General features: G+C 39.9%; 1 protein-coding gene across 4 annotated transcripts in view; it reads left to right on the plus strand.

The window, feature by feature from the left end:
- The window catches only part of PIGN (phosphatidylinositol glycan anchor biosynthesis class N), a 99,631-nt gene extending 78,955 nt beyond the window's left edge, over window positions 1–20,676 (plus strand). For all 4 annotated transcript variants that reach the window (XM_064705428.1, XM_064705429.1, XM_064705432.1 and 1 more), the window contains exons 22-29: window positions 1,647–1,749; window positions 3,852–3,938; window positions 6,579–6,634; window positions 7,108–7,183; window positions 8,462–8,535; window positions 11,371–11,413; window positions 13,007–13,059; window positions 20,349–20,676. In XM_064705428.1, the coding sequence (XP_064561498.1) occupies window positions 1,647–1,749; window positions 3,852–3,938; window positions 6,579–6,634; window positions 7,108–7,183; window positions 8,462–8,535; window positions 11,371–11,413; window positions 13,007–13,059; window positions 20,349–20,472 (616 nt within the window). In that variant the 3' untranslated portion in view covers window positions 20,473–20,676. The remainder of the gene's footprint in view (window positions 1–1,646; window positions 1,750–3,851; window positions 3,939–6,578; window positions 6,635–7,107; window positions 7,184–8,461; window positions 8,536–11,370; window positions 11,414–13,006; window positions 13,060–20,348) is intronic.
- Window positions 20,677–20,929: the final 253 nt, after the last annotated feature.

The following is a 20,929-nucleotide window of genomic DNA, read 5'->3' on the forward strand; positions in this document are numbered from 1 at the left end:
GGAAAATTAAGTGGAATAAAACATCTTGCAGCAGACATTTTCTAATAGCTGCCTCCTGTGGATACTCTCATTTTAGTTGAAGCATCTCCTTTTTTTTTTTTTTTTTCTCTCCAGTCTTCTGCCTCCCCTTCCTCCCACTTCCCCATTAAGATTTTGATCCTAATGTTACTCCTGACTGCACATACATTCTTACACTCAACCTTCTTAGCCTGTGCTGGCTACTGTATAAAGCAGGAATGTTGTTCTCTCTGAGGCTGGCAATCTCCCTCTTTGTATTTTAGCCCTGCACCAGACCACGTAAATGCTGCCTTCCTACAATGTCCAAATAGATGAAAAAATTTTGGAGCGATTCTTAAAAGAGAAAACAAAACCCAAGGCACTGGTGCCAAAAGTGTCCAGTGTTTCTCTCCTCAGTGCACTCTTCTATCATGTGCTGATAACCCAGCACATTGCCTGGGAAATTGCAGCACCTCTCTAGGCGGGGTTAAGTGGAAACACTGAAGCCAGCCCAAGAGCTTGGCTGCATGCAACCACTTGTCACCAACTCTGTCGAAGGCATTTCATCTGAAGGCAAGTGTAGAACATTTTAAGGGCTGTAGTGTTTCTATTGCTGACGGCATAACTGTTTCATCTTCATGTTTAGCTGCCTGTGGTTCTGATAATTAAAGTGGAAATGTCTATTCAAAAGTTTTTGTTCCAGTTTGAAATTGCTTTGTAGCCAACAGAAACAATACCAAGATTGACTGCAGTGATTTCCTTATTTTTTTGACAGATATTTGTCTAAGAAGGAAAAAATAAAAAGGGAAACATTTACAGTCTTATCAGTATTACGGTTCTATCCTGAAAGAAAAAAACTTGGGAGGTACCGTGAAGTGCATCTGGAGAAACTAAATGTTATCCAGTTTCAGTTTACACCCTTATGTTATCTGGGAGTATTAATCTCTCACATAAATACATTCATAGTTTGGAATTTGAGTGCTGTAGGAGCCAGAAGTACCCAGAGATTGGGAGTGTAGCTAGAACAGCTTAGTGGCCATGGTGTGTGACTTGATGCTGCTGTTGTGAAGGATTGGAGTACAGTGGAGAAAAGAGGGTTTCACTGAAGTGAAATGTAATGCTCTGTTTATTGTACAGATGTGTTTTTCCTTAGAACAAAACTGAGATCACCATAATCAGTTTGTGTGATAAGTCCTAAAGAGATACAGTCTCTAGCTGCTGTTTAAGTTGAACTGTAACCCCTCCATTCCAAGTGGCTCTCAGTGAGAAATGTTCCATTTTGCAGAAAATTAATGTCAAACAGGTTTTTTGCTGTTTCTTTTAAGTTTTAATTTCTTTAAAATTCCAGTTTTGTTAAGATTAAAAAAGGCATTAATCCAACATTGTGGCAGCCATTGAACAAAAAAAAAAATGCAAAACATGGCAAAGCTGAAGCAAACTCTGTTTCTCCTAATTTTGCCATTTAACTACTTTATGGTTTTAAAATTCAACCCACTGTGGGTATTTGGAAATGGGGAAAGAAGGGAAAGAATGCCATTAGATCTTGGCATATTCTTTGTGTGAAGAAAAAAGCAAAGAAACATGTCAGCATTTGATGTTAATTAGTTGTCAGCAACTGCACTTACTATGATTATTACATTACTTTTCAGATATGAAGCTCTCTTTCCACTGGCACTGTTTGGTTTGATGTTTGTGTGGATAAATATGGAACAAGAAGCACTGCAGCACTATGGTCTTTCACTCAAACCAAAGGTAACAGCTCTTGACAGATATATCAATGTAATTAATAGCTTTAGCTGGGCTTTTTTCAGGATGTTATAAATATTCTGAATGGTTTTCAGAATGCAACACTTCATGTTTCTTTTCAGTTTGGGAAGTCAATATTAGCTGTATCAGGAACTAGGAATATGACTTTTTAAGTAAGATTTGTAATTCATGCTATGGAAGATATTGCACATCAGAGCCATTTCTAGAAAAGCAGGAAGACAGTCTTAGTAAGACACGGTGGTATGGTCTGTAGGCCACAGAGCTGTCTCTGTCAAGTGTAGCATAAGGTGCAGTAACTCTCAGAGGAAGTACAATGTCACTGTACTTTTTTTTGTCCGATCATAGACTCAGGAGTGAGAGGCTGAAATTAGTTGATTTCTGAAAAGACCTTAGGAGATATTAGCAATCTTAATTTGACTTTGTCCAAGGATGGAAACTTACTTCTGTTTAGACTGACAAGTAACTAGAGGCCAACTTGGAACTAGCTCCTTCTCAGATTTGCCTGGAGGAGAAAAGGGAGTTTGCAATCAATGCAAATTCTTCACCTTAAAATTTAGTATATTGTCAACAATTTGCAAAGGCCATGCTGTTCACACTGCAACTTAGCTCTTAGGTTAGGTGTGGGGTTGAACCAGCTGGGGCTGTGCCGCTGTTTTGGTCAGATCCCAAGTGCCAGTTACAGTGGTTTGGGTCCTTGAAGCCAGGTGGGTGGGTGTGCACCACAGCTCTCCCTGGCTTCTCCCAGATGAGCCCTCCTGGCTACACATGCGTGGGAGTGGCCAGAGCCACTTGAAGAGAAGTGCTGGTACCCATCTTTCCTTCCTTTTGCAGCTCATAATAATTAGGTCCTGGAGGTTGAAACCTGAGCCAAGACAGTCACCAGAGTGACCCTGACATTAGCTGTGGTTTTGTGGTGCTCCTACAATGAAGGCAGTTTTGAAATTCGACAGAGTAGGATTTACCAATTCAAGGCTAAAAAACAAAATTAAAACCAGGAATCATTTTCTATTTATGCTACCTTTACTTATGATAATTTGTGTGATTGTGTTTTGTAGCATCTTAAGCAACAGGGATGGAATCTGAATATCACCATTACAATTAGTGTGATGCCACAGTTATGACTGAAGGTGTTTAGCATCTGTGAGATGTATTTTTTCTTCCACTATAAAACCCACTCTAACTTTTGTATCTTGTTACAAGGCATCTATGATGCTTGCCTGTCTGCTGTTAGTCTGGTGTTCTGTTCATTGTAAAATAAAATTCTATTGAAGTCGTATTAAACAGTGGTGAGCACTTTACTAATCAAATGCAAATGAAAAGAACATAGGTAGGCTGTAATTATGTTTTAAGTTGTCACTCACTGTTTGTCAACTTTTACTTGAACCTTGTGGTTTCAAATGAAAGGAACAATAATGCTTACCCCAGAAGATATCATCCCTAGAATGCCTGTTAATATATGCTGCAAAGTAAATCTTGTATTAGAAAATGCAGCTCAATTCTCTGATGAGAGATTATTTTAAATTAAAATGTTATCAGTCTTGAATGTCTATTACTTGATTTTTTTTTTTCCAATGTAAAGGAGTTCACTGACCTCTTAAATTCCATGAAGATAATTCCTCTTCAAGTCAAGTGATATTGTGCTGAGGACTGAGTAAAGGAGATGGAGAGTATTTTACTATTTTCACTCACAAAATAAGTCAAATAAGGATAATTGCAGTCTTTTATTTCTGAGGATCTTTATCCATATGCTCATGTGAGCAGTGGAAGTGTATGTGTGTAGGAGGAATATTTCTGATGAAAAAAGATGGTTGTAAGTCTAAGGCATAGAAGTTCATTTTTAGTGTAGATAACAGCAGAAGCTTCACTGTTCATTTGATCATCTCACTTATACAGTCTTTCTGGCAGATTCATTAATTCATTAAAGTATAATGAAAACATGGGACATGTTTGCAGTCCTTATTATAATACTCTAATAACAGGCAATAGGGAAGTAGGTTTCTTTCTCATTCATCTCGGTAAAAATACAGTGGCTCTGTCAAAGTCCATTAGTTCATATTTGGTGTTGATTCCTTCTGCTGTCTTTCCAGCTTGCTGTTTTCAACTTCACCTGTACTATGGATATAACTCAGTTCCGACAGCTCCACCTGGATGATGTCCGGAGGTCCTTCTTCTTTGTATCCTTTGGTTGGTTGCTGCACTCCAGGGCAAAAAAGGGGTTTGCTTCAAAAGGACCTGCAGTCAAAATTTGTAGCCTGGCACTCACTGAGAACAGGAGCTGGTGAGGGTGATTTGACTCATATTGCACAAAAGGCGATGGTCTTGTACATTAGGCATTTTATCAAGAAGTTAAAAATGCAGTTTTAGAATCTGGCTCTTTGCCCACTTATGGCCATTGCAGCTAGGTAAACTTTCTTCTGAGGAGTTCTGTTTTCAGTTTGGTTTTGTTTGACTTCATTTTAGCTGGAGGGAATTTGCTCACCTTCACAAATCAGTTGAAATAGGTGATATTATTCTCATTTTTAGAGTGTGGCAGTGTGTTAGGAAGCAGATGTTAGGTGGTAGGCAGATGAAGCAAGAAGGAAAGTTCCTGCAGGCTCATAGTGAAATATGTTCCCAGAATCTGGCCTAGAATTATTTATATCTTAAGTGATTTCTACAGTTAGAGATTTTATGGTCTTATGAGGGAAGAGCTGTTTGTTCACTAACATAGCAGTTAGTTTGTGTTCCTGTAACTGCTACTGCAGCTGATTTTTTTTTAATAATGTACATTGATAGCATTGTCATTTTTCTCTTTCATTGTGGGACTGTAATTAAGTGAGAGCTATTTTGTAGCAAGGACCATTTGATGAGCAAACAGGGGAGAAATTGAGCTAGTCTAGAACACAGGGGGGTTTCATGCAGGTGAGTAACTGTATCTGGGGAGGAAGTTCTCAGTACTGGTTCCTACAAAAACAGCCTTTATAGTTGGTCAGATAATCAGATCTGAGAGGGTGGGTCACAGTCACAGAGCCCACACTTTTGGAATTTGGAACTATGTTGTTGGATATTAGGAACCTGCAGCAGAGAAAGCGTAACAGATGCCAATTGAAGAAGGCAGATTAATGCTAAGAAAGAAGGCAGAATTATTTGTGAGGTGTTTGATGTTTCTTTGCTTTAGTCTACCTAAAAAGAGCTGAGACCATGCCATTAATGCATCAATTTCATTTGCTTTTTTAACAAAAAATATGCTAACTTCTGTAAAACTACTGCTGTCAGTTGCTAAATAGTAGTAAAAATAAATCAACTAATCCAACTGTATTTTTTAAAGCTCCAGCTTTAACACTGGAATGTTACACTATGCTGGTTTTGGCTAGAATTAATTTTCTTCATGGTAGCTCGCGTGAGGCTATGTTTTGCATTTGTGATGACAGCAGTGTTGGTAATTCAGTGCTTGCACAGAGTCCAGGCCTTTTTTGCTCTTCACACTGCCCCACAAGTGAGCACTTCTTTAAAACACTTGAATGTGTTTTGCTCAGCTCCTGAAAAAATAACCAATTTTCAGATCTCCTTTGTCTGCTTAAATAAAACATGTTATGTCTTTTTTTAAATTTAGATGCTGTGTAATGTTTAGAAATAGTGGTGGTATTAGAGGAAAAACTTTTTCTGCTAGAGCAGTCATACTGCAGCTACAAGCCTGTGAACTGTGTGCTGTAAGGTTGTCCCAAGGCTCCTGTGTCAGGCCCAGTAGCTGGCATCTGCTGAGAAATCAGTCTGGTCTTTGAGGAAAAGATTCAGATTGCTCATGCTTAGCATTTTGATTAGACCTATGTGTTACTGGTGTTTTCTTGTTTGTTTTATTGCAGACCTGCTCTTATAAATCTCAACCAGCAGAACTGCACTAGGCTGTTAGACTGCTGTGTTGCTAAACTTGAAATTATGTGATACTCTTGGGAAGCCTGATTTCTTCAGTTATGCTGACCTAATCCTTCCAAAATATTGCATGCAGAATCCCAACTATTCTACTGAACAGTTGGTAACAAATTGTTTATGGAGAGACTTAAATGACCCAGTGCAGGAGCTATAACAGGAGCAAAAGGACCAGAGGGAGCTCTGGCAACAGCAGCCCATCCTCACTGACTTATGACCCTCTGCCTCATGCAGAATAAGTTAAAAACCATTCTTCAGCTGAAGTCATGTGAGCTATAATGGGCTCCAGTGAGCTCAGGTGCAAGAAAAATCTCTTTTGTGGGCTCATGTAGTCACAAGTGCTGTATCTAGATGAAAAAGGTAAGGTTTATCAAAAAGCTTCTAGCTGTACAGAGACTGCTGGAGTCATTCTGCCTCAAGTGAGGAAGAAAATGGAAGTCCCTTATTGCCATGGGTAGACTCAGCATAATCTTGGGACAAAAAAAATCTGTAGTAAGGATAGCATAGGAACTTCTAGCCTTTTTTAAGAGCCATGGTCAGTTCCCCATGTGCAGAACACATGCCTGTGTCATTACTTTCTGCAAAAGCACGTGTTTGAATGCATTGCTGAGTTTCTGGTCCAGGGGTGTTCCTATCTTGCTAGGCAGAGACACAAAAAACTTACAAGGGCCTCAAGACAGGCTCTAAAACCTTACCCTAGGCAGTGTGTGTTTTAAAATTGGTATAGGTGTGTGTGAAGTCTAGGGTAGAGCTAGAAAATACTTTGGATTTCTTAATATGCTGTAAACCTGTAGCAGTGGATCATCTTCTTGTAGTTTCATAACAGATTTTGAAAGTAAATTGGAATGAAGGAGGAGAAATGTGGGTTTTATTTCCTTATTTAGTGTATTTTCCTTAAATTTATCTAGGTTTTCTTCATAGTGACAGCCTTTTTTGGCACTGGAAACATAGCTTCTATTAACAGGTAAATTTTTTTCATTTATTTGAGACACAGAGTACAAAAAATTCTTCCTGCAGTTGACGTACTAAATGTAAATTTAGTTAACAAAATCAGGGCGGCAGAATCAAAGCAGTAATCAGTGGAGAGATAACTATTTTGTTTCTGCTCTCTGTAATATCTGCCCTAAGAGCCTGAGCTTGTTGGTTGTGAGGCTGTCTCAATTCCATTAGATGTTATGAGGATGAGCAGGGAGAGCTTGGTTGCCCACCAACAGCATGGCACCTTGAAAAACACAATCAGAGAGAAATTGTAGGGAAAGACAGGTGAGGTTGGCAGTCCCTGCTGATTTAATATTTCATCAAGAGAAGATAAAATTGGAAATTGTTTAAAAATGTATGTACAACCCAGTGTGTTACAAGGTAATTAAAGGCTGAGGTTTATTTTAAATGGAAAATGCCATTTCAAAGATATCTAATGTCTTTTTCATGTTTCTCTAGTTTTGATCCTGCTTCTGTCTATTGTTTCTTGACTGTGTTCAGTCCCTTCATGATGGGAGGCTTGCTTTTACTGAAGGTTAGTAATCTTAGCTTGGTGAGATTTTCTCAGAAAACTGTGGAATAAATAAGGTATCTCATACATGGTTGTTACTTTGCAATTCACAAAAGAACATATGTATATATATTTGAGCTTCATTAGGCTTCTTAACTGTGTGTGAAGCTTTCAGTCTTTGTAGTGTTTCTAGAGAGATCATTTTGTTTCCCCTAAGAGAAGCTGAAGTGCGGGGAAGTGTAATTTAACAGCATTAGGTCAGTTTATTTTATTAAGATGGAAATTTCAAATGTTGAAAGTACTTTAATGATTTTTCAAGTTTTAAGCTTTTCCTGTAGTATAATTTCAGCAGAAATGTTGAGGATATATATATAATTAGCTCTATCTATATTACATTAAATAGAGGTATTGAATGTTCTACTGATTAGGTTATCATTTTACCTTCCCATTATTTTCTGTCTTTTTTAATAGTCTGTCAGAGATTGGATTGCACTTCTGGTTTGCAGGCAAGGTGTGGTAGCTCTTTTCTAGTATTTGAGTAAAGGATCTGCCAGAGGGGGTGAAGTGGGACACTGAATCTATTTGTTATTACCAAAATTAGTAGTATTTTTTACCACTGTTTTTCTGCTGCTTCTGTCCCAGAGGAAGCAGCCTGAAGTTACAGAAACACTGCATGTTGTCCTACAGGACACAGATCCATAGTGCAAAAACTTTCTGGATGCCAGTAGTCAGGTTTTATACACTGCTAACATAAGGATTGCAAATCAGCTTTGGAAAGAGGCAAAGGCAGCATTCATGTTTTCTAGTTTTTGTTCTTAATTTACTGAACCATTTACATTTGCATGACTTGGCTCTGGAGGGGCAGTGTGACCCTTGCCTTATTGAATGCCTTCTGCATTCAGACTTTTTTTTTGGTGGTGAGCTTGTGCTTTACTCTTGAAACTCTGCAGCCTGTCATGTGAGATGCTGGATCTGAATAGTTCTGTCTTCTAGACTTGTTGGAGTATTTATCACTAGTGCTAAAATGGATAAATGAAGTGAGGATATGCTTTAATTATAGTTTTTGATATTACCTCGTGGCTTATTTCACTGCAGTTCAGCTATGACCAGGGAAGGGGGTTTTTATTAATTAACTGAAAATGTTTCCTGCAAAATTATTTTCTACCCTGTCTAGCCAATATTTTGTTTTGTAACATACCCATTCTGTGATAGTTTTAAAAACAGGAAAATATTTTCACAACCTGCCCAGGTTCTTTTTGTAAATATGACTATAAGCCAAAATGTGGCTTGTGTTTTGAACAGGTTGCAATCCCGTTTGTTCTGGTATCATGTGCTTTCGAAGCTGTTCAAGTCACAACACAGCTGTCTTCTAAGAGGTACATTGCATGCTGTATTTCTGCATTAGTAAGGGTTTCAAATCTATTTTGGAGGAATTCAGAATTTTCAGGTCTCAATGGTAATTTAAAAAAAAAAAAAACCTATTAGATCTCATTGTTGCTATTATTTGTTACTAGGGATTGGGGTTTTGTTCAGTGATTTCTGCAAGTTCAGGGTTTTTTCCTCAGTGATAAATGAGTATAAATTGAAGTGTTGGCCTTGTCTGAAACAATCAGATATTAAATATTCTTTGTTGACAATACACAGAAAGACCCTTTTTCCTCCATAATGTTAACAATGAGCAGAATTTAAAGTCTGATTTTTACCTTATACTGCATCTTTGCCTATCGCATAGTATTTTTTAAGTAGCCCATTTATAATGTAACCAATTTATAGCTTTGTAGCACTGACCTCACCAGCAGTAGCATTAAAAAAGGCACTGGATGTCCTTGCATTGCAGTTCAGTGCTTCCCAGATGTGTTCAGTATTACATATTATTTTGCAATAGGAGCAGATGGCTGCCAGTTCTTTCCCTATCTCTAAGGACTTTTCAGAGTATGGGTGCCCAGCCTCAGGAAGTGCTGTATCCAGACTTGAAACATGTTTTCCCATCTCAAGACTTTTATTTTGTCAGCCCTGCTCACCCCATTCAGCAGACCCAGTGCACATGACTGAATCCTCCACTCATCGTGTGATATTATGGATGGTGCTGAGATGGATGAGGTCCCTGTCAGCCATGTGATTTTGTCACTGTGGGGTGTTGTGTGGGTTGACCAAAAGTCCTGCTTGTGTGTGGCAGGAGGGCTTCAGGGACTTTCTCCTGCGCATTTCTCAGCTGAGCATGAGGAAGCTGCCCTCACTTGCTGTGATGCCCTCTGCTTTTCTATTTGCTTTCCCCCTGCCTGACCCTGCCTGTTGTCTCCTTGTACAACACCACCCACCACCAAAGAGAGGTGGGGCAGCCCAAAATCTGACTCCCTGTTGGAGTGGCAGCACGACACTCCCCACCCCTTTCACCTGCTGTGCCATAGCTGTGTGTGCACCCTGCCTGTGTAATCCTTGGACCCCCAAGGAAGGGCATTCATCCTCATCCCTAAGGCTTCTACAAGGGCAGGGCTGCCCTGGGGACCTGGGGTTGCTCAAATTACCAGCTAGTGGTTTCCTTTTCTAGGGCTCAAGCATCATAAAGGTCAGCATTTCCTAATTTGTGAATGCTTGCCTTGGCAGCACTGGTAATATTGCAAACTTTTATGGAATGTGCATCTGAGTGTGTGAGAGGGGAAATGATACTGCCTTCATTAACCAGGGGACACAAATATTTCTGTGCCACTTCATGAGGCTGTGGCTGTAACTCTGTCTGGTGTTTGTGCCAGTTTCATTTAGCTGGGCTGGGGTAACAAATGCAGGGATAGTGCCACAGCATCCGCCTGGGAACAAGGCAGAAACCGCAAGGCGCACCCGGGATCCCCAGAGAGGTTGTGCTCTGATTATCAGCGCATCCTGAGGTCTGTGCTGCACTCCTTACTGCTGTTGCTGCCCCTGCTAGATAAATTAAACCATCACTGGGAACAATCTTGTCTTCGCAGTGTATAAAGATGCCTTGAAATTAGTCTTGTCCTTCTGTTGAGAAAGGCTTCCTGTAGTTCAGAACAGCAAAAAGTGGATTTTTGTCATTTGGACAAATTGCTCCTAAAGTCCCTGATTACAGATTAAAGACTTTTTTTTTTTTTCAGTGGGGAATATTCTGTCCCAATATGTTCTTGGAGCTTGCCTATAAAAAATATCCCTCTAGCTGAGTGCCTCCTAAGCACTATTATTGCAACATCCTGTCTATCTGAGCCATGGGTTAGCAGAGAGAAGCCTTTCCCTGTGTCCAAGATACAGTTGGTTTGCTGCATCCTGATTTACTAATGAAGCACAATTGATGTAGGCAATATCAGCAAGTTCCTCATTTGGAGGCATTGGGTATGGGTATCTCCCCAGTACGTGCTCATGCAATGCTGCAGCAGGACATTTTCCAAAAAACATTTGTAATTTTATGATGGTAGTACTGATAAATTAGCTGTATTCTAGTTAGACTTTTGTTAATGGGTCAGCTGTTTGCAACATTACTTCAGTGTCATTAACTTAGAAACCAGTTTTAACCAGTTACAGCAATTACTTTCATGTAATTTAGGATTTACATAGTTTCAGGAAAAGAAGATTAGGTTAATGGGGGGGAAAAATAGCTCTGCCTCCTCCCTCCTGGTTCCTTTCACTAGCCTAAGCCTAACTTCCAGAAGTTAATTGCTACCTGTAAAGAGTCCCATGGTTTGGGAGCAGACCACCAAAATGCTGGATGTTCCCAGAGCAGGTTATGGGATCCAGAGATTTGGAAGGGGGCAAGCACCTCCTTTAGCAGCCTGTGACCCAACAGTGGTTGTCAGCAGAGCGGGACTGAACAGTTCAGGTACCTGCCAAGCAGCTTTGCTCACTCTTGAGTCCATCATGAAGCTCCTAAATCAGCTTTATTTTGTCCAACCAGCACACAGCTCTCTGCATCAAGAATGGGCCAGATGCTCTTTGCAAGATTCTTTTGTTCTCCAAAAAATCACTCGGGTTTCTCCATTGCAAAATTGAAACCCTGTTAATGTGAAATTATAAATGCCAGATGTCCTAGTAGTGTATTTTAATTGTTCCTAGTAGATTGAAATGTACCTGATTGTTTGAAAGGCAAATGCAAGAAATCATATCTTTATTTAATTTCTTTCTGTGGGTTTTAATAAGCTCTTTTAATAGCTGTGTCCATAAAGAAAGGTTGATGGTCTGACTTTGTTGGGTTTTTTTCTTTGCAGCCTTTTCCTCATTGTTCTTGTGATTTCAGACATTATGGCTTTGGTAAGTTGTTGTTGCACATTCTCTTCAAATAAGATCAAGAAGCAGAGAATTCTCCTAATTCCATCAAGAGAGATCTGAATTTGTTTCAGACTTCAAAGTTTTTCTAACTAGGGCAGAGAATTGGATTGAAATCCTAGCATAACTTAGAGATAAAACTCTTCCAATCACTGCTTTTCAAATTTCATGTAATTAATGCTTCTGAAGAAGTAATGTTCTCATAATAATAAGAGATAAAATGAAATAATAAGTTAACATTTGGAGTTCCTCATGTGCTTTACAATCAAAATCCTTGGAAAAAATTAAACAAGAATATCTGTTTTAGCTGTGTTCAGGGTTTAGTTAATTGTTCAGGAATTCCAAACCTTTTGCTCACCCCAGCTTCTCTTGAAAAAGAGAGAAAAAGGAGAAATGCTTTACCCACCAGTTCCATTACACTTGTCAGAATCCAGGAGATCAGCAACATCCAGACAGACACTTTGTGCCCTTTGTAGTAAGCTGTCAGGAAATGCTATCTTCAGAAAGCCTGCATCCACAAACCAAGCTAGCCAAAACAACCCAAAGCTGAACAATTTCCCAACACAGTTTTTGCAGGTTAAAAGTGTGTTTTTGTTGCCCACTCCAGCTGTCTTCAAATCAGCAAGCAGTGCCACTGGTAAATAGAAACTTCTTCAAATCAGCGGGTAGAGCTGGTGTTGTCACTTTATACATGCTGCTTTTGTTTTATCCCTTGGAGTAAGCATTCCTGATCTTATTTCTTAGTACAGTGTGATCTGTGAATATCACCTGATAGGAAAAAACAGCAAGTAAAAACCAAATAATTGCTAATTTGTCTGTAGAGTGAGAAAAGGAGAAGGTGTGGCTGTGTCAAGTTTCAAATAAGTCTGTATCTAATCTGCTTTTGGGTAACTTCCACAGGAAAAGAAATAGTATACCAATAAACCACATTCATAGCATTTAACTAATAAAATCAGTATAATTAAAACAAAAGAAGATTACAAGTACTTACTGGTGTGTAGCAGGCCCCAATATACCCAGGTCTTACATCTCATGTATTCTCCTGTTTTCAAGAAATGAGAAAGTAGCAGGACAAAAAGAGAACATGTTTGTAGTCTTGAATTAATGGGCCCACCAACTAGAATTAGGGGAATTCACTAATAGGGAATTACTATCCTCTCCCAAAATTATTCCCATTTACAGGTAGAGAACTGCCAGAGTTGCCCAAAGACATTTGTGTTGAAATTCCATGACAACTTTTAGGCACTATGCATTATTTGGCATGTTGTTATTTCAAACAGTAAGGTAGCTTGGCTTTTCTTATTGACAAAGTTCTGCTATTTCTCTGGTTTCTGCAAGCCAAGCTAGACAGAACTTCATCCATCTCTTGATGTTTTTGTTTGATACCACGTTAAATCTATTCCGGGTTCCTAAACTGTTCTTTACTGGGGGGTCCAAATGGTCATTCCTGGAAAGGTGTGCATATTCTGTGTGAAGAATTAGGAATTTGGGGTAAGCAGCCTGAAAAAATTTTGGTTGAATTTTCTCTTTCAAATTGTGCAGTGTTGCTATACTAATTGAAGTTGTTTTATTTTCTAGCATTTTTTCTTTTTGGTTAAAGATTATGGAAGCTGGCTGGATATTGGCACAAGGTACAGTACCTTTTGTGCTTCCATTGCGTTTTTAAACCTTCATGGGTTCATACTATTGTTTATCTACTCCTAATTCTTGTCATTTTTTCCCATTACTCTACTTAATCAAATGCTTTGGGGATGTTCCACATACATGAAACACATGTGCACACATACATATCCCAAGCTAAAACTTGTGCCAGAGCAACACAGAGTAAGTAATAAATCCAGCATGGCAAGAAATACAGTTAGTAGGATCTGTTTGAAGAGTAATTATACAAAACCTATTTTAATTAATGTTTTGCATTTTAATTAGTTATAATCACTGTTAAAATAACAATTTATTGAAGTTGTTAATTACCTTGTTTCTAGTTAAGCCTCCATACACAGTTCACTGTGAAGTAGTGAACCTTGTGTAAATATGTTGGTGGCTACTAAGGCCTATGCACTTATCCTCCCCCTAGTTGGGGAATAGTTTAGCATTTACACATAGCAATCACAGCTAAAATGAGAGAATTTGTTTTGCATTATATTATGCAGTTATATTAACCTCAAATACAAAGAATACACATTTCATATTTACCTTTCCTGAGTTGTGAAAATAGATAAAATGCTGTAGTAAGCTTAGTAGGGAGCGCGTTGTTTCTAATCCAGCCAATCTGGTCACTTGACACTGTTATTTAAACAGAAGCTGAATAGTGACCCATTGTTAATATTCTGTTTAGTCTACGTGTGCTCTGTGCTTTGCTTTTGTGAGCCCCTTTGTTCCCAGCAGTGTGTGCACACATGTTCTTTGGAGGTTCCCATTCCTGCTCACTGTTCCCTTCTGAGGTTCCTAGTGGGCTGAGGTACATCTAGATCAAACAGTGAAATGTCACTTTAGCATCTCACTTCCTTGCTATGGTCAGTTTATGGTAAATCAGAGGGCTTCATCCTTTGGTTTGAATTCCTCTGCAGATTAGTAAGGACATTAAAGCCCTCAGAAAATTTCTGTTCTGTTGGGTAATAAGTTTTTTAATTAGGGAGTTAGCAGGAAAAGTGTAAATTGTTACAAGTACCCAGAAGCTTCCTCTCTGATACATGGTCTTCATAGCTAGAGCTTTACAACAGTAATGCATTGCTGGATCTATTTCAGCTGGAAGGTTGCCTGATTCTGAAGAGTTTAGGAGAGCTCATTATGCACCACTAATTCTGCCTCTGTGTGTGTGTTTTGATCACTGAAGAAAGCACTGAAAAAGGCTTCTGATAAGAGTAATTTGTGATTAATTTTTAACATGGAAATTCATGATTTTCAGGCAACCTCTGTCATTACTTCACTTTTGATTGCTTGACTCTATCACCTATGTTATTTTATTGTAGTCTCTTTATATATGTCTTATATGTAGGTGTCTATATGCACATCAGAAAAATGAGGTTGCTTAAGAAAGGAAGTGAAGCCATAGGTGTGGAGCTAAGTGGTCCTTCCTTTATCTAGCATGAGCACTCTTTTGGCACCAGAACTTTCTCCTCTGAGCAGATTTCTAACGTGTGCTCCTCAGGCTTGGCAAAATTAGCAGGCAACAGCAGATTTTTTTGTTTGTTTGTTTGTTCCTGAAAGAGACGATGAGCTTCAAGGGGTTTTGGGTGATTCCCAAAACCAGTGGGAGTGAGATACTAACATAGCTCTTTCCTGTCCTCCTGTTGCAAGTGCAGTGACAGCTCTGTGGCATTCTCATTGCAGTGTTGTCTGTTGCTGCTTTGACAGCAAGGTCTGAAAATATCCTGTCTTACAACAGGCAACGTTTTCCATGTTGCCAAAGCTTTCCTGAGAATAGGACAAGTCATTAGGGACAGCTGCTCTCATATTTTTCTTTTTATCTTGTCACACTGATAGGAAGTGTGTATGTGTGTGTCAGGAAAAATACCTGGATTTGTGTTATATTACTGGTTGGCACATCAGTGAAATCAGAGGTAGAAAACGTGCAGCTTAATTGTGTGGTGGAGATTCATTCCTCTAAAGTCTCTCAGAGCTCAGTGGTGTATGTGCCACATTTGTAAAGCTTTGATGTGTGTTTCCTTGCTCATCCTGTTTTGAGGTGATGGGCTTTCCATGGATTTTCTGACTACCATGTTCAAAAGTTCTCTGTGTTTTCTCTCTTACTACGAATATGCAAGCTGAGTGGGAGACTCATTAGGCAATATTTGGTTTTACTAACAGCCAAGTTTCATATAGATGAGCTGGCTTTAAATCCCTTGCAATAAAAAGACCTTCACTACTTTTTCACCTTGATGTTTTTTTTCCTAGTGGATCTTATTGTTTGGAAGTAAGGTTTGTTTACTGAACTGACATTTTCTATTTTTAAAAATTTCACCCCTAACTCCTGGCTTTTTGCATCCTATTCTGCTATGCCTTAACCATATGACATGACATTTTACCATGCCTCACAGTTGCCTTAACAATACGATGTCTTTATTCTCCCACTGGAATTCACCAGGTCACATAAGTGTTGTCTTTGAATGGAAGCAGATTTCTACCTCTTCCATTCTTCCAGTTCATTAATGAAATGCTGAGCAACAACAGATCAACATATAGGTCTGGTATTACCACATTCAGCAAATTATCAATGCACCAATGATTTCCTCCTCTCAGTAAATTATCAATTACCATAAATATTTATGGCTTCTTAGAAAGTTTTCAAGCCTGTTTTCTTAATGTTGATGCCAAAATCAATGTAAGCTTGTCTTTCAGAGAGTGCTTTTCATTGTTTTGGTATAATAGTGGGGCAATAGTCTTGCAGGGAATGCAGGACTCAAAGCAGCAGCTTAAATAAACTTCTAAGGTGTGCTTCACTTTGCCCTCTACCTATATACCTTGAGGTAACCTGAATTATATCATGTGACCCAGAAGAACACACCACTAAATTTCTTAAAAATAATAATGTAATTTTCCTAGTGTTTTTGATGTATTAGTGTGTAGTACATGATCAAGAGAGGTTTGTTCTGACAGGTCCTTTTATTTTTGAATAAGAACCAAATGGAATAGCTAGCTTTTCAGCTTCTTTGTCACCACAATAATTTCTCTGCAGCTTAAAAGGTGTTTATCTATCTCTGTCTGTAGATTTCCAGAAAGAGAGAGAAATAACCTTTAAAGCCTACTATATCTTTACAGTACATGCACTTTGTAAATAGTTGTGTAACCTGATAGTAAAGATAAACCTTAAAGGTTCTTTATATGGCTATTATATAGCTCTATACAGACACATACTGTACTATTCCTTCTCTTTATAGCTGCTGGAAGATAAAGATATGATCTTAACTGCTCTTCTGCAGTTTCAAAGGTCAGGGGACATAAATAAAGCACAAAACTGGGTTTTTTAGGTTTTAGGAATAACGGAGTCAATTTTGGGGTTGGGGTGCTGGAGCTTTTTGGTTGAACTGTTAAAACAAGAGTTCTGTGATTTGTTTTTGGTGAAACTGAGGAGAGAGGGTGTGACATCCTGGCTGGAAAAGCAAGAAATTTAAAATTCACGATCTAAATCTGGGGTCTCAGTGTGTGCTTGGAAACAGTTCAAAGAGCATGTCACAAAGAAATAATGTCTCTGGATGCTTCTGGAGAGTGCTTGTCCAAGACTTTGCACAAGTTGTTTTTGTTTTACTTATTTTGGTCCTAGTTGTTTTAATTGCTATGGTGACTTACTCCATCTTCTTGTCTTTCCAGCTTCTAATCAGGTCTGTCATCTTAGGAATTAGCCTGTCTTGGGAGAAAGCCAAGTTTCGGAGCAAGATTGATTCCCACCACTTATCCCCCTGTTTTTTTTAATATCTTAGATTCTTCTTGTCTTCCTTTTCTCTCACCAATATGCACGGTCACAAAGCCAGGAGGTGGTAGTACCTCATATGTTCTCCTTGTGGTTCCTTGTCACTGAAACAGGTGTCTTGCTCCCTGATAAAAAATATTCCTACCACCAGCTTTGCCTGTTGACATTGATTCCTACATGGTCACTCACCTTTCCCTTGAGCAGTGCCACCTTAACCATAGATCATCCACGATCCCCCACACTGCTGCTTCTGCCATCTCATCCTTTTTAAGCATTGCCCCACTGTGCCCCATTATGCTCTTCTCTTGTACCTGTTTAATGGCTCTTCTTCCTCCACATGGATCTAATTTGCCTGGAGCCTAGAATCTCACTCCTCATTAGCTCAGGTTCGACTTCTGATGCAGAAAGCTTGTTTTGAGAATTACCTCCTTCACTGTAACTACATGTCCAGTCAAGGGTATAGCTTCTGAATTGTGTAGGGATCAAGATTTGACACTGCTGTTGTGGCTTATACCTGTAAGAGTCTGGTTTTCTTTGTTTACATACAGCATTACCCCAAGTCTAAGAAGTAATTTACCAGGCAGAGCTGCCCACAGGCAGTGCAGTGCCAGTTGCTGAGAGACACAGAGATGCTGGCTCTTTGTAATTACATGACAAGCAGATTGAAATTGTTTTTATTGTGCTCTATGGCATTATATATTCTTCATATAATAACGAATATATATTCATTATTATATAAAGGATATATATTTTAATGTCTGATATTTTATTAAAGGAGCATAACTATACAGACCTGTGCAGTATAGCAAGGGAGAAGTGTGTGCAACACTCTTCTCTAGAAAAGTATGGAGGATCCAGTCCCTCAGCTGACAGATGGATCAGGAGAGTTTCAAGAGACCTTTTTGCTTTGAGAAAGCCCTTCCCTGTGCCCCATCAAATCCTGATCACATCCGAAAGAGCTCCTTTTGGAGGGTGCACAGGAACTCAGATGCCTGTCTGAGGACCATGCATGGTTTGTGATGGTCTTGGGATATCTATGGGAATAAAGGCAGGGTCTTTGCTTGGCTTGTGATTTTCAGATTTCGCATTCACACTTTCTTTGAAAGTTAGAAGGAAAGTGGGGTTTGCTTGCTTACATGAAAAACTAGAATTCTGGTGCCAGGTAAGAAGGAAAGCTGAGGTGTTACAAGTAAGGCAGGAGACACTGTGTCCAGCTATTAACCAGAGTGGCTGTTCCCTTAGGAGTCAGCAACCTTATCTACCTGTGGTGAATGTACTGTCCGCAAGGCCACATTATGCCACGAAGATAACTGCAACAAGAGTTTGAGTTTCATCTGTCAATGTGTCCTTTCCCATGGAGAACTGAAACCAAAGTTGTAACACACCCAGGTGATCTTTCAAGGGCAGCTCTTGAGGGAGTTGATCTTTGTTGTTGTAAACGTGCTGTGAACAATGAAGTCCAAAGTGCACTGCCGAGGTGACAGAAGGCTTTGTGTCTGACTTCATGCTCCCTGTATCCCTTCTTACACCTTCCCCACAGAAACAGGACAGGAGCTTGGCTCTTGTAGGCATGCTGCTCGGCCACTCATTGAGGTCTGAGCCCTTTTATGGTGGCGGGTTTTTCTAATTGATTTCTTAAAACTAATCATTTGAGCAGGGCATTTGTGAGGTGTTTTAGTCAGACTTAAGTGAAACAGAAAAGTCTTACAGCATCCATCAAGTCTGTTTTCATGTTCTCCATGTTTGGTCCTTTGGTCGCTGGCAGCCTGGCTGTGGAAGAACTTTTTGGATTACTTTTATTCTCTCACACTGGTTAGCAGCCCAGGTTTGTGGAGAGATGCTACTTCTCCACTTCACAGGTCTAAATTGTGTACACTAGAGCCAGAGTTGTCACAGTCTCAGGGTTGTGAGGATTGATAGTGTTGGCATTATGAGCTTTACTGCTCTTCTGTGGCTAAACACTCAAACTGAATGAGTCCTCTGGCAGAAATTCCAGGTCATTAAGCCAGCAAGCGTTCTTTGCAATCCTTTTTTGTGACTAAACTCAGACTTCATAGAGTCTGAAGTTACTCTTTTTGTCCTAAAGAGCCATCTACTTTGGAATAATAGGTATGGGTGCATCAGGAGGTATTGGTACCTCTCATGTCAGAGTGCTAATTTCTTCAGTAATCCTAAGAAAAACCAAAGCCACACTGGATGCATAATGGACATGGGTGCAGCAGTGTTTCCTCTGCAGCTCTAACCTGAAATGTCACTGGTTTTGGAAGATTTCTGGTTTCTGAATGACTAGTGGTTTACATTAACAGTACCCAATTCAGATCTTACAGAATCACACAGTGGTTGAGGTGGGAAGGGACCACTGGAGGTCACCCAGTCCAACCTTCCTGGTCAGACAGGGTCCCCCAGAGCACTTTACTCAGGATTGTGCCCAGATGGCTGTTCTCCAGGGGAGATGCCACAGCCTCTCTGGGCAGCCTGTTCTGGTGCTCAGTCACTTGCACAGTAGAGAAGTTCTTCCTCATATTGAGGTGGAACTGCCTGTGTTCCAGTTTGTGCTCACCGCCTCTGGTTCTGTTCCTTGGCACCACCAAGAAGGGCTTGCATCCATCCTCCTGACACCCTCCCTTCAAATACTTACAGACATTGAAGAGATCCCTTCTCACTTGTTTCTGCTTGAGACTGAACAGGCTCAGCTTTCTCAGCCTTCCCTTGTAAGAGAGATGCTTCAGTCTTAGTCCCTTGATCATCTTAGCCCTCCCCTGGACCTGCTCCAGGAGCTCCCTGTCTCTCTTGTACTGAGGAGCTCAGAACTGGACACAGCTCTCCAGATGTGCCCCATCAGGGCTGAGCAGAGGGGCTGGGTCACCTCCCTCAACCTGCTGGCAACAATGCTCTTCTAATGTACCCCAGCATACCTTTGGCCTTCCTGGCCACAGGGATGCACTGCTGGCTCGTGGACAGCTCATTGTCCACCAGGACACCCAGGTCTGTCTCCACAGAACTGCTTTCCAGTGGTCAGTCCCCCAGCCTGTCTTGGTACTTAGGGTTATTCTTCCCCAGGTGCAGGACCCTGCATGCATGCATCTGACATACATATCTGATTTGTCTTACTACCAATTGTCTTACTTACTGCCTGATGGCAAGTTTTCTCTAGACTCTGTGTTATAATTGACAGCAAATGAAAGTTTTGCAATTGTTTCAGTCACATACACTGAATTATCCATTTGAATGAAAAGTACACCTGGTACTCTTACTCACTTGGTGTATGCTCAGTTGTGTTTTCTGTTGTCCCCACTATTTTATTTTGTCAGAGACTTGGGTTTTTACATGACAGGACTGCTATAATACTTGTCTTCTAAGAGTGGTGTATATGAAATTACATCCTAGGTGAACAATTAGGCCTACTTAAAATGGAAAAAAATATTCAGAGGGTTATTCATGTCAGAGGTTTTTTTCTTTACTCTGCAAATTTTTATTTTTCTCTCACTTTTTTTATCTGTCTCTTCCTTGCAGCATTAGCCACTATGTGCTGGTGATGTCACTGACCATATTTATGATGGTGATGAATGGACTGGCCCAGCTGTTAACTACACGGAGACTTGGACTTCCCAGAAGGAATAAGCACCATTCCATGTGATGGAGCATTCTCAGACTTCCTCTGAACCAACCTCCAGCTCTGGAATGCAAATAAGGGTTAATGGACTGGAGTGCCAAAATCCCATCCAGCGATCGAGTGCTGTGCTGATACAGATTAAATGCTGTCACAGACTGAAATTTGCATTTGAGGATTGCCATTGAGATACCAATGGGAATATGGGAATAAAAAAGCCTCTGATTATTCTTCAGGTGTACATATTTCTTGAACATGACAACAGCAACAAAATTCTTTTTAAAATACATAGGCAGCTGTCATTTGGGTTGTGTTTTTTGGGGAGGTTTTTTTGTTTGGTGGTTGTTGTTGTTATAACTTGGCTGCCAGCTGTTTTTCTATACTCTCATTAGGAGTCTGCAAAATTCTAGCTTAGTTTCATATCTTGCACCTCCCAGACTAAGTCATGAATGGGCAGATGACTGGTTTGTGTGTACCTGATGTG

The sequence above is a fragment of the Zonotrichia leucophrys genome, chromosome 2, assembly GCF_028769735.1.
Source record: "Zonotrichia leucophrys gambelii isolate GWCS_2022_RI chromosome 2, RI_Zleu_2.0, whole genome shotgun sequence".
Classification (NCBI taxonomy): domain Eukaryota; kingdom Metazoa; phylum Chordata; class Aves; order Passeriformes; family Passerellidae; genus Zonotrichia; species Zonotrichia leucophrys.